This window comes from Rhinopithecus roxellana, chromosome 1 (assembly GCF_007565055.1).
Source record: "Rhinopithecus roxellana isolate Shanxi Qingling chromosome 1, ASM756505v1, whole genome shotgun sequence".
Lineage (NCBI taxonomy): Eukaryota > Metazoa > Chordata > Mammalia > Primates > Cercopithecidae > Rhinopithecus > Rhinopithecus roxellana.
The window spans coordinates 182,223,864-182,239,928 of record NC_044549.1 but is presented as its reverse complement, the minus strand read 5'-3'; the positions used below and the strand labels follow the sequence as shown (position 1 = coordinate 182,239,928).

Below are 16,065 nucleotides of genomic sequence, written 5' to 3'. Positions count from 1 at the left end.
CTACTAGCCAAGTGATCTTAGGCAAGTGACTTTGTCTTTCTGTGCCTCAGCTCCTCATCTGTAATATGGAGCTAATGATAGTAAAATAAAGTTGTTGTAAAGATCAGAACAAGCCTGATGTATATTAAGAAGTCAACAGTATGAGTTTGTATTCTTCAACAAGTGGTATGGATGAGAAGATATAGTCCCTAGACACTGGCAAAAGTTCTGAGATAACCATTCAGGGATCCAGGCCCAGGATGAATCAAGCAAGGGCTTCCTGCCTTTGTGAGCATGTGCCACACTACCCAGTCTCCCACAAGACGGGGAAGGTCAGCACCATAACAGAGGGACAGGCAAAGTGCTGTAGGGTGGAGAGTGTGGGGAGTGTGTGGGTAGGATATGAAGTTCCCTCAGCTGGAGCCGTGGCTGAAAGGCAGGACTGAACCAGACTCCAGGAAGAGTACCCACACCAGTGCCCTGCACACAGGTCAGGCCACAGATATCTGGCAGGTGCTAGTTGCAACCATGCTGCCAGAGCCTAGACTCCCATCCCTAGGACTGTCAGACCACAGTGCCATCTGCATGGTGTCATTTGGCTGTACTTCAAATGAAAGTGGAAAGCCAGGGGGTGTCTCATGCCTCAGAATCAAGCCATCTCTGTCCTTTTGCTGGCACTTCCCGAATTGGCTCCTGGCTCTTGGTTGTCCAAAGAGACCAGCTACTGAGCGCCCAGTCCACTCAGGGCAGTGCCCAGGGATGCTTGTCATGATTTGACTGAACCGTTCTGCCACCTTCTCCTTCCCTTTAGGCCTGGATAGTTTCTTTACACAGAGAAACACAATGGCAGACTTTTACACGTGTGCAAGAGAATTGCCAAGAGAAAGCTGCTCCTTTGGAAGCCAGGCAGCTCACACAGTTGATGGCTGTTTCTTTAGGCTTCTAAGGATTATGGGGCCTCCTTTGTTAGGGATCCATAAAGTTGGGAGGCAGTAGTTTAATGGTTAAGAGGGCAGGTTTGCATACCAGGAAGATGTAGGTTTGAAATTGACCAATGAAATGGCACTTACTAGCCTTAACCTGAGGCAAGGGACTTAACCCCTTCTATCCTCAGTTTCTTGACTGGTGAGAAGTGGGCAGACTTGCTAGGAGAACCCAGTGGAAAACAGATGGAAAGCACGTGGTCTAGGGTCTGGCCCATGGTGTGCCCTTGTGAGTGAGAGTCAGCTCCCTTCTTCACTACTCCTACCATGGGCTGGGAGTTGAATAAGGAGGTGAAGGTACTGCTCCCTCCTGCCCGGGGATTTTCTGATGCTCTGCTTCATGTGCAGTGGCCCTGGTCCTCTGGGAAGACCAGTAGCTGGGAGAGGGAATGCTGTTTTGACTGAGAATCTAGCTCATGGCTTGCCTCTTCTCCATCCTGGGAGGAAAATCAGTAAAACTCCCTCTGATCAGAGGTTCTGTTTCCAGTAAGGTGAGATCATGCATTCAACAAACACTTGCACCCTTTGGTTTCTCTTCAGCTGCAGTTAACTTGGTCCCGGGTGACCCCCGATGGATTGGAGCCTGGTGGCTAGGCCTGCTTATTTCTTCAGTCTTCTTGGTTCTCACGTCTTTCCCCTTTTTTTTCTTCCCTCGAGTAATGTCCATAGGAGCAAAGGTAAGATTCCAAGAGCCCATGACTCTACCTATGGGAGTTTAAGAAAGAGATGTTGGGGTACAAAATAAATAGAGCTAAAAAGCTACAGCATGTTAAGCAAATCCAGGGTGAAATCTAAACAAATTTCATGATGCAGGACTTCCCAGAGGCTTTGAGAGGTGAGGGTGTTGGTGAATTTCCAAAAGGTGGTATCTGCTCCATGTTCCCTTACCATGTTAGCATCTCGAGGATCAGGAGACCTCCAGGGAACAGTTTGGGAAACACTGAGCTTATCTAAATTGAGCTAAAGAATTAAGAGCCAGGCCGGGCGCGGTGGCTCAAGCCTGTAATCCCAGCACTTTGGGAGGCCGAGACGGCGGATCACGAGGTCAGGAGATCGAGACCATCCTGGCTAACATGGTGAAACCCCGTCTCTACTAAAAAATACAAAAAAAACCTAGCTGGGCGAGGTGGTGGGCGCCTGCAGTCCCAGCTACTCGGGAGGCTGAGGCAGGAGAATGGCATAAACCCGGGAGGCAGAGCTTGCAGTGAGCTGAGATCGCACCACTGCACTCCAGCCTGGGCGACAGAGCGAGACTCCGTCTCAAAAAAAAAAAAAAAAAGAATTAAGAGCCAATAAAAGCCAAGTCTGCGACCTGGTATAGTCAACTTTTACATTTAATAGGGCCTATCAATGTTTGAACCTGAAAAACTGAGGGATTTCTAGCACTGAAGAGTATGAGGGTGGCTGAGATTGGAGCATATTTTGAGCAGGGGACCTTCTGAGCATCTTCGTCATACCTACTGGGGAAAGGAATCAGGGCAGGATGAGAATGGAGAGCAAGGAAGAGAAGTCTGGGTAGGGGCTTGATGTTAAGCTGAAGGATCTAAAGATTGTTCTAATTTCATGAAGTTATGGGGCACTGCAGTGACTGGGTGGCTACTTGGGTGGCAATATGGCAGCTAGGTTGAGTTTAGAGGGTAGGGAAGGAATGGAAGCTGGACATCTGAAGAGGCCAGTGCAGAGACCAGGTGAGAGATGGGGAATGCAGCAATGGTTGTCAGAGAGCTGGGACAGGGCAAGGATAAGGATAGACATTCCTAGGGTGGATGCCCAGAAGGGCTCAGCGGTGAGCTGAGCTGGCTTGGAGGAGAAGAAGGAGCTAAAGTTTATGCCTAGGCTTCAAGGCCCAAAATAGAGCTCAGTGTTTGACAGTGAGGTATATAAAATCTAGGCCCAGCTAGGGGAAGAGGGGCAGGGGTGGGAGGACCTCAGCTTGTCTTGGGGAAGAATTTCAGAGGTTGGCTGCACATCATGCAGGTGCTGGGGTCAGGCAGGGTTTGAATGCAGCTCTTCTGCTTATAAATCAGCTGAGTTGGCCAGGTGTGTAATCTCACACTTTAGGATGCCAAGGCAGGAGGATTGCTTGAGCCCAGGTTGAGATTGGTGGGTAGGGAAGGAACGAAGTTCAAGACCACCCTGGGCAACATAGCAAGACCCCATCTCTACAAAAAAAAATTTATTTTAAAAACTTAGCTGGGCATGGTGTTGAGTGCATGTAGTCCCACCTACTTGGGAGGCTGAGGTGAGAGAATCACTTGACTCAGGAGTTCAAGACTGCAGTGAGCTATGACTGCACCACTGCACACCAGCCTGGGTGACAGAGTGAGACCCTGCCTCTAAAAAAATAATTAAAAAAATTAAAAAGCAATAAACTAGCTGAGTGATCTTTGCCAAGTTTCTTTGTTCCTAAGCTTCCTCTTCTTTACAGCGCTCCAGCTAATTAGAGTAGCGATATGGGAAGGAGTTGTGAGGAATGAGACAAAGCATGTGAATACTGGGCATGGGCCCAGCAGGGAGTAAGCACTCAGTGAATGGGAGAGCCTATTCCTGGCGATGAGTTCCTGAGTTCCCGGCAGGATCCTAAGGCTGTCAGAGCCCAGGGGCCTCACATCTGAAAGGTAGCTCAGAGCTGCAGGGCCTTAAGCTGGAGCTGACAAGGTCAGAAGAGGTAGGAAGGTTCCCTGGTGTAGTATACCCAAGAAAGTGCAGGTAAAGGTTTAGGACAGAGCCTTGAGCAGCACTCACCTTTAGGCTCAGGAGGAAGCAAGAATCCCAGAGAGGAGATAGAAAGGGGGAGGAGGGTGGGGCTGGAAACAGATGGCATTCTAGACCAGAGTGTCCCAGAAGCCAGTATCCCCTGGAATCTGAGCGTAGGGGAGAAGTGTAGCCATGACAGATGGGGGTGAGGAGTGGGGTCCAGGAAGACACCTTTGGCAACAGTCATGGGAAAGTTAGATATGAAATAATATGCCCACAGGTATCGTGGGAGGCATTGACATAGATGTGTTTTGATTGTCGGCCAAAACACCAGGCTCACAGAAATGCAGGTGTTGTTTGCTTCAAGAGAGCATTCTCTGGATGCCCTCCCATGCACACACGCCTGGGGCGGCTCACCTCTGCCCAGCCTTGAGCCTCTGAGGCCAGAGACTCAAGGGCCGAGGGAAGGGTGGCTGCAGTGAGCCTGGGCCGTGAACATTCACCCCTTTCATTGCCTTCAGAGGAATCCTGCCACAGCAGACGAAGCAGGGAAGTTGGAGGAGGCCAAGTCAAGAGGCTCCCTGGTGGATTTCATTAAACGTAATTGACCCTGCAGCCCTGGGTGGGCTGGCGCAGTGCAGGGGAGGGGATAATGGCCAGGGGACCCCAGCCCCTGTGGTATTGTATGTGGTAAGGGGCAGTAGGAGCAGATGGCCCGGAACTGGCCCATCCCCTAGGTGTGCCTGCAGCCCAGGGGTTCTGTCAGGGATCCTGGTGACCACTACTTTGCAGGTACCGGGAGACCCAAATTGCACTGGATTAGTCACATGGCCACCCCGCGGTCTGGTCCCATGTTCTTCTCCCACTTCCCCTCTTGCCTTCTTGTGGAGGTGGCAGGCATGTGAGGAGACTGTTCCCAGTGTTAGTCCTATTTCTATCTGCCTGCCGCCTGGTTTCTTTCAGGCACTGTGAGCATGTGGAGAGGGGGCTCGAGTGGCTGTATGCCCCTAGACTGGTCACAGAACACCCTGGTGCTCAGATTCTGCCCCTTCCTAGAAAAGAGAGTTGCTCAGAAGGAGGGGGCAGGAAGGGGTGCCCCATGCTGGCTGCCACAGAAGCCGGCTCTTGACGGCAGTCTGTTCACAGGGTTTCCCCGCATCTTTCTGAGGCTCCTGATGAACCCGCTCTTCGTGCTGGTGGTCTTGGCCCAGTGCACCTTCTCCTCCGTCATTGCTGGCCTCTCCACCTTCCTCAACAAGTTCCTGGAGAAGCAGTATGGCACCTCAGCGGCCTACGCCAACTTCCTCATTGGTGAGTCCAGAGGGTGCTGTAGGAGCCGTAGGGCTTGCCTGGGCCAGGAGACAGGCACTCCAGCCACGCATTCAGGGATGGGTGCAGGCCAGACCGGACACAGGCAGGGGCCGGAGGAGGACTGCCCAGGAGAAGGAATTTTAAGGACAGTTTTCCTGGTTGGCAGTCTAGAAAGTTCTTGGCAGATTTCTGACTCCTATCCTTCCAGTCAGGAGTGGGTGGAGGCTGGGGGCTGCCTTCCTCCCTGTAAAGGGGCTGGAATTCTGACAGCTTCCCAAAGGCCCTGACATCATCAGGGACAACACAGGAAAGAGGGAAGGTTGAATTTGAGGTTAGACAAAATGCCTCCTGGGTTTTCTCTTCTTCTCCAGGGACCTGAATATATTTGCTTTGGTTAGAGAGTGCACGGTTTAGTCATTCTCAACTGAGGCTGCACCAGAGGCTCCTCTGGAGAGCTTTACAAAACACAGATGCCTGGCCCTACCCCAGGCTAATGAAACCAGAATCTCTGGAGGTGGGGCCCAGCGTTAGTATTTTTTCAACTGTGTTGAGAACTACAGATGTGGTCCCACCAATTACCCTAGGAAATCATTGGGCCCAACTCACAGGTGAGTTTAACCATATGGAGTTGGCGAGGTGATCAGTGCATGAGATTTGAGGGTGACTCCCGTGCACCCCCTGGCTGGTCCTTGGCTATGACTTTACCCCTCAGGCCTTCCATCTCTGACTGGTACATAGGGGTCATCACTCCCGTGTTGCTAACCCCATGTGGTCCCATGCAAAGAGGCCCCAAGGAATGAAAGGTGCTTAATAAATGCATATTCAACCCACATCTCTTAAGCTGCAAGAACCCCACTTCTGTATTCTTTGTATAGACCAGGCAATCCTGTCTCAAGGTATTTCTCTAGGTGTGCCTGGCAAGCAGTAGATGCTCAATTAATGTCAGCTATTTATATTATAATTTAACATACCAAATGTTCCTTCCTGAAGCCATGCTTCCTTCTCAGTGATCCAGCTCACGTTTGTAGCCCACATGCAGTCCCAGGCCTGTGCACCTGGATCACCAGCTTCTTTTCCCTTATAGGTGCTGTGAACCTCCCTGCTGCAGCCTTGGGGATGCTGTTTGGAGGAATCCTCATGAAGCGCTTTGTTTTCTCTCTGCAAACCATTCCCCGCGTAGCTACCACCATCATCACCATCTCCATGATCCTTTGTGTTCCCCTGTTCTTCATGGGATGCTCCACCCCAACTGTGGCCGAAGTCTACCCCCCTAGGTAATGGGAATAAGGGGCACAGAGATCCCCTTTGCTAAGGCCAGGGCCTAGATTCGGCTGTTATACATCTTCCTTCCTGCTTCCTCAACTCTCTTCTCTGCTGTACACATTTGTTTTTTTTTAGACAGATTCTGGTCTTGCTCCATCACCCAGGCTGGAGTGCAGTGGCGTGATCACTGCAAACTCCACCTCCCAGGTTCAAGTGTTTCTCCACCTCCCAGGTTCAAGGAGTTTGCTCACTGCAAACTCCACCTCCCGGGTTCAAGTGTTTCTCCCAGGTTCAAGCAGTTCTCATGCCTCAGCCTCTCAAGTTACTGGGCTTACAGGTGTGTACCACCACACCCTGGCTAATGTTTGTATTTTTACAAACATTAAACAAACATTTAGTTGAGGTGGGGTTTCACCATGTTGGCCAGGCTGGTCATAAACTCCTGACCTCAAGTGATCTGCCTGCCACAGCCTCCCAAAGTGCTGAAATTACAGGCGTGAGCCACCCCGGCCGGCCCACTTTTGATCTGATCTCTCACGTGGCAACTTAGAAAATCAGGTCTTGAATGGTATGCTCCATTATGAGAAGAGATCAAAGGCTCTTACTGGGCCACCAGCAATCAGGGTTAGAGTTCTGTTTTCTTAAGAAGCACCAAAAACTAATTTGTTTGATTTCAGGATGAATTTGTAGGGCTGTGAGCCACAGGAACCAGGAAATAAGCTATGTTTAGCATCAGCTCTGTGCTGGCTAGAATTTCAGTTTCATTGAGCTGCTGAAGAGAGATGAAAGGAGACTTGAAAAGATCTGGAGAATAATGAGAGTGATGGCAGACTTGAAAAATTAGGGCAGGTGAGGAGGAGGGCAGGTAAAGTCTGCCTGTTGGTTTGCAGACAGCGATATGGGTCACAGTGTTAACTTGGGCTTTATGTTCAGGAAGAGCTTCAGAGCCCTGGGAGGGGGAGGATGCCAAGCAAGGGGCATTTTATTTTTTTTTCCTGGGTGCCACCTGTCAACAAGCTTTTTTTAAGACTTTGCCTAATGAAGTTGCAACATTTGGAGATGCTGTACCTTTTAGCCCTGGTATTTTCTCTATCTTTTTTTCTTTGAAATGACCTCCTCTGTCTTTGGTGGGTGAAGGAGAGAAGGGGTTTGAGGGAAGGGAGGGTTGCTTGGGGTAGGGAGATCACCCCTGGTCTGTACAGCACTTCTGCAGGCTGACTGTGGACTGAGAAAAGTCGAGAAGCCTTTGGGCCTTTTGGCAGCGTCCATTGGTAGTTTAGCACACGGCTTTGTCCTCAGACAGGCCTGGACTCTATGCCAGTGCTCCTTACTAGTTGGGGGAGTTACTTACCTTATCTAAGCTTTGGTTTTCTAATCCACAGAAGGCGAGTAATTCACTGTAGACTCATTGTGATGATTGTGCATGAAAGCCCCCGGGCACAGCGTCTGGCACATGAGATGAACTCTCATTTGTACAGTTATACTAGTGAAATATCTGGACAGTGGTTTATCAGCCCCTTTCCCAACCCTCCCTGAAGAAGGTCATGAATATCAGATACTGGGGAACAGTGAGATCAACCAGTGAAACCTCTGGTTGAAGCTCATGGGGATGCAGTAACCTAGGCAAGGTCTACATTAATCTAGGAGACAGAGAGCTAACTAAATCCTGGATTGCCTCAGCGGTCCCAGCCACTGTTTTTCAGGCTGAAGAAGAGGGAAGGTGAATATTGTCTGTGACCTGCCCATTGCAGCTGCCCTTTCTGGTTAGTTGGTTGTCTTGACCCCTACTGTGGTGGGGGATTCACCAGTCAGGCCTTCCCAGCGCATAATTAGTGGATTTGGGCTCCCAGTGGCAGAAGAAATGGAGAGATGCCGTGACCACTAAACAGTGGCAAATTCACTGTTGGCTCCACCAGGCATAATTCACATCCCAGGGTGGCACTGGCCCAAAATAAATAAAGATGCACAGACACACTCACCAGGCCAGGAACTCACACTGGGCTGGAGGGTAGGGTTTTTCTTTGGTCTTGCTTTGTTTGACTCCCCGTTTCCTCTTTTGCTGGCAGCACATCAAGTTCTATACATCCGCAGCCTCCCGCCTGCCGCAGGGACTGCTCGTGCCCAGATTCTATCTTCCACCCCGTCTGTGGGGACAATGGAATCGAGTACCTCTCCCCTTGCCACGCTGGCTGCAGAAACATCAACATGAGCTCTGCAACCTCCAAGCAATTGGTAAGGGCAGCCAGGGTCCAGAGGCAAGAGGAGCCCCACAGGATCTCGGAGCTCAGTGCATGCCCTCAAAGACTGTTTCTCGGCTCCAGGATAGGCGGGGCTCCACACACACACTCATTACCAGCATCCTGGCCTCCTCTGAGCCACATCCAGCCTCTCTCTACCTCCCTAACCCTGGGGTCATGACCAGATGCCGACAGCCCACAGTCAATTAAAGACTGGCCGACATCCAACAAATTCACATTCTTGAGGCCTAACTGCTCAGAGCAGAAACCAGTCAAAGCACTCCTTCAGCTGAGGCCTTTGAGCCCCATCCTGAGGGTCCTCATGGGCATCTCTGGGTCCTGCAGGCTGGCCGTGGCCCAGATAAATTGAGGGCATTAGGCTTCTGTGACATGGACCTGGAAGGGTAGAGCCAGAAGCAGTAGCCGAGGGCATTTGGTTCAACCCCTCAGCTCCCAGGTGTGGCCACATGGCTGGCCTGGAGTCATGCAGCTATTTCGGGCTGACCTGGGACTTGAACCCAGGGCTCTGCCTCAGTTTGGGGCACTTCTATTCAAAGCCATTTATCTTCTAGCCACCAGCCTTCCACTTGGGCAGCCTCCATTCACTGGACTCGCTTGGCAAAGTACAGTCCATTTTTCTGTGGCTCCACACCTCCTAGGATCAGCCAGCAGCAAACTGACTTGAATCATTTGTTTAGTTATTCAATAAACAGAACACTGGGCACAGCCGTGAGTGCTGGGGACGTGATAGTGAACCCATCAGACAAGGTCCCTGTTCTCATGGAGTGTGCATTCTATCAAATAAACACACAGGGTAATTCTAGAAAGTAACCCATGCCATGGAAGGACTTAATAGGATGGAGAGTTCCCAGGGGCCTCCCGGAGGGGGTGACATTAGAACTGAACAACCAGAAGAACAGAATTCTATGTACACCAGGAGCAGTGCATTCCAGCTAAAGGGAGCAGCAAGTACAAGTCCCATGGGCATGAATGTACTGGGCACGCCGTAGGAAAGAAGAGAAAAGACCAGGCTTGGTGCTGCAGGAGGAATGTCACGCCCAGCTGGCCAGGGAGCAGGCAGGAGCCAGAGCCAGGCAGGCCAGGCTTAGGAACTGCTGAGCAATGAGAAGACTGTGCAGTTAACATAAGCTAGGAACATGCCTTATTCCCTTAAGCCTGTATGGAGGAGATGGGCAAGGCTAGCGCCTAGTTACCAACCTCCTCTAAAAGGACAGGGCAAGGCTGCTGCCACTGCCACCACTGCAGGCAAAGGAGTGTGGCTCCCAGGCAGAGGAAGGACAAGGAACTTGGACAAGATGCTCTTTGAGTTGCCTTCCAGTTGTGGTGGCTTCTGTGGTTTTCTTATCTTTGTTAACTTACCTCTGAGTCACCTATTTCCAGAAATAATCTTGGCAAGTTTCCCATAACAGCATACGTACCTCAAGACAAAAATCCATTAGCAAAATATCAAGAAAAAAATCAGTAAATTATAAAGAAAAAAAATCTCTGTTTAAAAAATCTAGACTGAGGAGAGTAACAGCAATATTGTATATAACTAACTTTGGAGTTTCCTAGGGGCCAAGTGAAGAGAGTGCATAGTTACCACTGTTGGCAGAAGGAAACATACTAGTCCATTAGTTCCAATATTAGTCCTGTAACTGCTTGGACACTGAAATTGTCACAGGCTGGGCCATCTGACAAGGGCAGCGAAGGAAGGTGAAGACCACCAGACAAGGGCAGTGGCCACCAACGTGAGTTGGACAACAGTATTGAGCCATACGGACTTGCAGACTTGAGACAGGGGCCTCCTTCTCAGGAGTCCCTTCTAGGCAGAAGGAGTTTCTTTCAGGCAGGGAGCTCCAGCAAAGGCCTGACAGAATCAGAACTCAGGGAATTCCACTGTGTTCCCATTGCCCTCCTACTGGTTATCCCTCCCTCTGCAATAAACACACAAACAGCAAAAACAACAATCTGCAAAACCGCCACTGCTGGGCACAAGAGGCCTGGCCCAAAGGAGAGCCCTCCTGGGCTCCTGGCTCCAAGCTGGGGGTGGGGGTCCTAGCCTGGCAGTGTTCCTGGGCATCCAGAGGCAGATGTGACTTCTGGAGGAGTCCAGCCCATCCCAGAAGATGGTTTCTGTTGCCCAAACAGTGACAGAGGTGGGACGCTTGGGGCAGCTTGAAATCCTCGCCTGGCCTCCTCAGCCTCAGCCAGCTTCCCTGGAACCAGATCCAGAGAACACAAGGGTTGAAACCTAAGTCTCCAGCAAGAGCTGGTGCAGACCTCTGAAGTGTGTGAAAGTGAAATAATCACAAATCTTCCCTTTTTCCCCTCCCCTTCTTCTTCAAGATCTATTTGAACTGCAGTTGTGTGACTGGGGGATCCGCTTCAGCAAAGACAGGATCGTGCCCTATCCCCTGTGCCCACTTCCTGCTCCCGGCCATCTTCCTCATCTCCTTCGTGTCCCTGATAGCCTGCATCTCCCACAACCCCCTCTACATGATGGTTCTGCGGTGAGTGGCAAACCTCTGGGGGTCTGGGGCGTGGCTTCTCCTTCCCCACAACTCCCTTTGACTTTGCGCCTAGTTGCCTGTTTCTCATTTCTCCCCCCTTTTCTCGCCCTCAGAGTCCTTTGAATGATAATGTGCAATGTTCTTTTGCTGAGGGGAAATAATAATAATGGCAACAGTGCTGGGAGCCCTGCCCTGGGAGGCACTGTGCTGAGCTCCTCATTGCAGGGCCTCATTCAGTCCCACAGCGTCCGTGTGACACAGGCCCTGTTGGTGCCTCCACTCTGAACATTAGAGGTTAAATCAAGCCTAGGCTGGGTGCAGTGGCTCATGCCTGTAACCCCAGCATTTTGGGAGGCCGAGGCAGGGGGATCATCTGAGGTCAGGAGTTCAAGACCAGCCTGACCAACATGGCAAAACCCCATCTCTACTAAAAATACAAAAATTAGTTGGGCGTGGTGGCCGGTGCCTGTAATCCCAGCTTCTTGGGAGGCTGAGGCAGAAGAATCACTTGAACCTGGGAGGCGGAAGTTGCAGTGATCCAAGATTGTGCCACTGCACTCTAGCCTGTGTGACAGAGTGAGCCTCCGTCTCAAAAAATAATAATAATTAAAAGAAAAATCACTAGCCTAGTATGGCAGAGCCAGTGAATGGCTGAGCCACTTGTTGAAGCCAGGCTGCCTGGCTCCACACCTTGGAAATGCCTGTAGGTTTGCTTATTTTTAAATTCTAAAAGAAATGAGAAGAGCAAAGATAATTTAGTTGGATGCATAAAACCAAGGCAGGAAAATGTGGAAAGTTTCAGAGTCAGAGTGAGGGCTATGGAAAAAGATGAAAATGAGAAAATCCCGGTACGATTGGCTCCAGGACCAAGTCCTCAGGTCAGGAAGGGAGTGGCTGGCCAGAGCTGGAGGGGAGGAGCAGGGTGTCCCGTTACAGCTGGCAGCTGGCAATGATGCCTCTGAGGTTTTCACTGGGAATGACCCGCTCTTCACCTCACTGGCTGCAAGGAGAAAACAACATTTGTACCAAATTCACCTAACCCACCCCTGCTGCCCTCCCTCCTGTCCTCACTTACCCCGCAAGTAGAGAGGGCAAAAACGCAGGATTTGGACTCCCGGTGCCAGGATCAAAGTCTCTGCTCTGCCACATACTGGCTGTGTTAGGGTGTTGCCTAGCCTCATTGAGCCTCAGTCTCCTCATTCATGAAATGATGATAATGATGTCGACCTCAAAGGGTTGGTGTCAGGATTACATGGTAAATTGCTTTGTAAATAAAAGGTGTTCTATATATTGGTTAATTATCACTATTAATCAAATAATAATAATAATAATAATTAACAGCTAGCTAGGTGTCTATGACCTGTTTTCCCCAGAAGGCTCGGAGAAAAGGAAGGAGCAGATGCAGCCACTTGTTGGGATCTGGGAATTTACCCTATTTATAAGTGAGCTATCAAGTTAGCTTGAAAGCTGTCAAATCAAATACTATTTCAAGGATGCTGGCAGAAGATGGGAGACTCCTGGGTCAAAGACAAAATACTTTATTACAGCACAGAAAGCACAAAACTTAGGGTGTGTCAGTTATCCTTGCCCCCCAAATCCTACAGGGGTGACACAGAGAGGCCCAGGTGCACACTTTGTAAGAACACTGAGCATAGAAGAGCCACCACTTCTACGGTGACCAGCGAGCAATGCTGCTCCTGGTCTTAGAGGAAACGTTAACTCATGCCTCAGAGTTGCTCATTGCAACTACGACTCTGAGAAACGGTGCAGGAAAACAGTAGTCAGGACCTTGCATTTTGAGCTTACTCAGCAAGAAGGTGCAGGGATGCTTGGAACCCACAGCGTGCTGCCTTCCCTGACGCCACAGTCACTCCCTTCTCTACTGCTCCCCATCCTGCACATTCAAAGCACTGACACCTTCACCTGAGACTCTTCAGCAGGCTTCCCTTCTTGCACCTTGGGTCAGATGGACCACAGTGGACCCTCTAGCCCTGACATAAAACTACACGAGGCCATGATGAGGAGACGGGACAGGGTAAGAAAATCTCCCTGGCAAGTCCCTGTGCAGCAGGGAAAAGGGCAATCCCTGTCAAATCTCCTCCCAGAGGACTCCTGTTAAATCCCAGGGATGAGGAAGTCATGAAGAGCAGAGCATCATTTCAACCACAGGATGGGCTTCTCTAGAAAAAGCTCTCCTTTCTAGGTTGAGTGGGGGTAGGGGGTGGAGAGGAGGCCCCCGGATCCCACAATGATTTAAAGATAAATCCCACTGGGAAACATGACAGGATTGATGCTATTTAGTGTGAAGAAGGAGAGGCTTAAAGATGACTTTATAGGCCAGGTGTGGTGGCTCACACCTGTAATCCCAGCACTTTGGGAGGCCGAGGTGGGTGGACCACCTGAGGTCAGGTGTTGAAGACCAGCCTGGGCAACATGGCAAAACCTTGGCCGGGCATGGTGGTGGGTGCCTGTAGTCCCAGCTACTCGGGAGGCTGAGGCAGGATAATTGCTTGAACCTGGGAAGCAGTGGTTGCAGTGAGCTAAGACTGAGCCACTGCACTCCAGTCTGGGTGACAGAATGAGACTCTGTCTCAGGAAAAAAAAAAAAAAAATGACTTTGTAGGTGACCCAAGCATTATTTGTATGAGTCCTGGCCCCCAGTTAGCCATGGGAACACAAGCTGGAAGTGAAGGCTAGCTGAAAACGTGGAAGGAGAAAGAGAGGTCAGAAAGCCAGCTTTCATTCAGGGCCACATGGGACAGAGACTAGAAGGGGCCCAGGACCTCAATCAAAAGCCAAATTGGGGTGGCCAAGTCCCATTTCATTGAGAATCTAGGGGAGTCTGCCCAGGGCAAGGGCCAAGACAAGGCAGGCATCTATTATGAACTGGGCCACTGGAGGGATCTGTAGGCACAACAGGATTTGAGACACTTTACACTGGGGGGCCCCAAGGGGTGCCTCTTCCCCTGCCCCAGTGAGTATTTCTCTCGCCGGGCCATCCCTCAGAGGCTGGGCAAAGGTCACTTTCCAGTTTGCTAGTGGAACTGTGATGGTGGTGGTGAAACAAACCATAGGTAGAGGCCTGGGGATTACTTCTGAGCTCCCTTCCTCACTGTCCCCTAGTACTGAAAGCTCTTCCCAACAAGCACCCACTGGGAGTGTGTGTGCTCAGAGCACAGAGAGTCCTGGAGTAAAGTCACTCATCAGGTGCCTCTGCTGGCCAGCTGCTGGCTCCCTACCTTGTGTGGGGGTGTCCTCTCCCTCTCTCCACTCCCCAGCTGGGATGGCAGGGCTGTCTCCCACTTTCTCTGAATCTCCTTCCTTAGCCAAACACATTTTCCTCTCTTGAAGGAAGATGGTTAGGGGCAGGACCAGCTACCTTATTTGCAGGACCTATTGCAAATGAAAATGTAAAGCCCCTGGCTCAAAAATTAAGAATTTCCAGACAGCTGCAGCAGAGCATTAAGCCAAACATGGGACCTTTCTGAGGGTGGAGTTGTATGCACACACCCACAAGCTAGCCCGGGGTAGGGAATTCTTTTAGCTGTGCACAGAAGCCTGCAGCCCAAGGGCTCTAATTACACTTTGCAGCAGGGCTGTCTTTTACTGGTATAAGACATTCTGTGGGAGTTGTTCAGACCTGCTGCTATCAACACACCCACAGCATCCTTCTCTCCACTCCTAGCCTCTACTGCCCTCTGCTTCTTGAAGGGGGCTCTGGGCAGCCCTGAAAATCACACAGACCAGTGGTTCTCAGTGGTGCATCAGAACCTCTTGGAGGTAAAATACAGATTGCTGGGCCCCATCCCCAGACTTTCTGACTCAGTAAGTCCGGGGTGGGCCTGAAAATCTGCATATCTAACAAGCTCCTAGGGGATGGTGATGATCCAGGGACCACGCTTTGAGACCACTGATGTAAAGAACTAGAGCATTCAGCCCAGGTGAACCCAATCACCAGAGGGCTCGTCAGGCCGCATGAGGGTTGGTTCTGACCCGCTCTGAGGCTGGCTGTCCCTTACCCAAGGGATCGTGCAGCCCTGAATCCTCCCACTGCTGATTTGCTGTCTGTCTTTTCAGTGTGGTGAACCAGGAGGAAAAGTCATTTGCCATCGGGGTGCAGTTCTTGTTGATGCGCTTGCTGGGTAAGTGTCTAAGACCCCTCTTCCCAAAAGTGGCCCCAGGCAATGGGGCATCTGAGGGCTATGGGTGCAAGGTAGCGATGGAGGAAGCACCATCTCATCTCCATGGCAAAGAGAAGCTGTGCATAATCAACAGCAGACGCCAAAATCCATGTGGACGGTTTCCCAGATTGCTTGAGGTTAGGAAAGACTCCATCTATGGCTTGGCTTTCATTCCTAACTAAGTTATGTAAGAAAAATTAAAAGTGAACACAGCTGAGAATACCTAATAGAGTGTTAAAGGCAGGTATTTTTAAATCTTTCTCCCAAAACTCACTGTAGGAACAAAACTTTGCATTCCTGCCAAGCCTGAGCAGCGGCTGAGCACAGCCCTGGCTTCCTTTCCATTTACAAAATTCACTCCTCCTAAAACTATTCAGCAAAAGTTTCTTCCACGTGGGGCCCTCTGCTGGTGAGTCCTGCCTGCCCTCAAGCAGTCCAGAGCTCACCAGAGGAATGGCGCTGTGCACAAGTGATCAACAGTGCCCCGCGGGAGGGCGAGCTGCTTGAGGCAGCAGGGGTGCTCTCCCGGGGTGCCTGGGCTGAGGGCTGGGGGCACAATGCAGGCCCGTTCCTGGACTGCTCACACTGGCTGCTCCTTCTTGATACATCTGTACACTAGACTTTAACACAAGGCAGTAATAGAGGGATCCTTGTAATGTCAGGCACACAGAAGTAAAGGGACCTAACTGAACTGAGGATGTATTAATTAAGGGTGCAAACTACAGAGGGGAATGTGGAGACTGCAGCAAGAGGAACTTCAGTTACTATAAGGTGTCATTTCTGACCATAAATGCTGAAATGACGTATAGCCCACTGTGCCTCGTTACCCAGGGGCCAGGTCAACACCGCACCCTGCGGTGAGAGCAGCGGCTTCCATCCCCATTTTGGGATGTGTTGGTGA

General features: G+C 50.7%; 1 protein-coding gene across 1 annotated transcript in view; it reads left to right on the top strand.

Annotated features, from left to right (window-relative positions):
- The window catches only part of SLCO2A1 (solute carrier organic anion transporter family member 2A1), an 89,583-nt gene that overhangs the window by 68,752 nt on the left and 4,766 nt on the right, over positions 1-16,065 (top strand). The window contains exons 6-12 of the mRNA XM_030934034.1: positions 1,503-1,639; positions 4,181-4,259; positions 4,806-4,970; positions 6,055-6,244; positions 8,300-8,465; positions 10,820-10,983; positions 15,061-15,125. Coding sequence (XP_030789894.1) covers positions 1,503-1,639; positions 4,181-4,259; positions 4,806-4,970; positions 6,055-6,244; positions 8,300-8,465; positions 10,820-10,983; positions 15,061-15,125 — 966 coding nt within the window. The remainder of the gene's footprint in view (positions 1-1,502; positions 1,640-4,180; positions 4,260-4,805; positions 4,971-6,054; positions 6,245-8,299; positions 8,466-10,819; positions 10,984-15,060; positions 15,126-16,065) is intronic.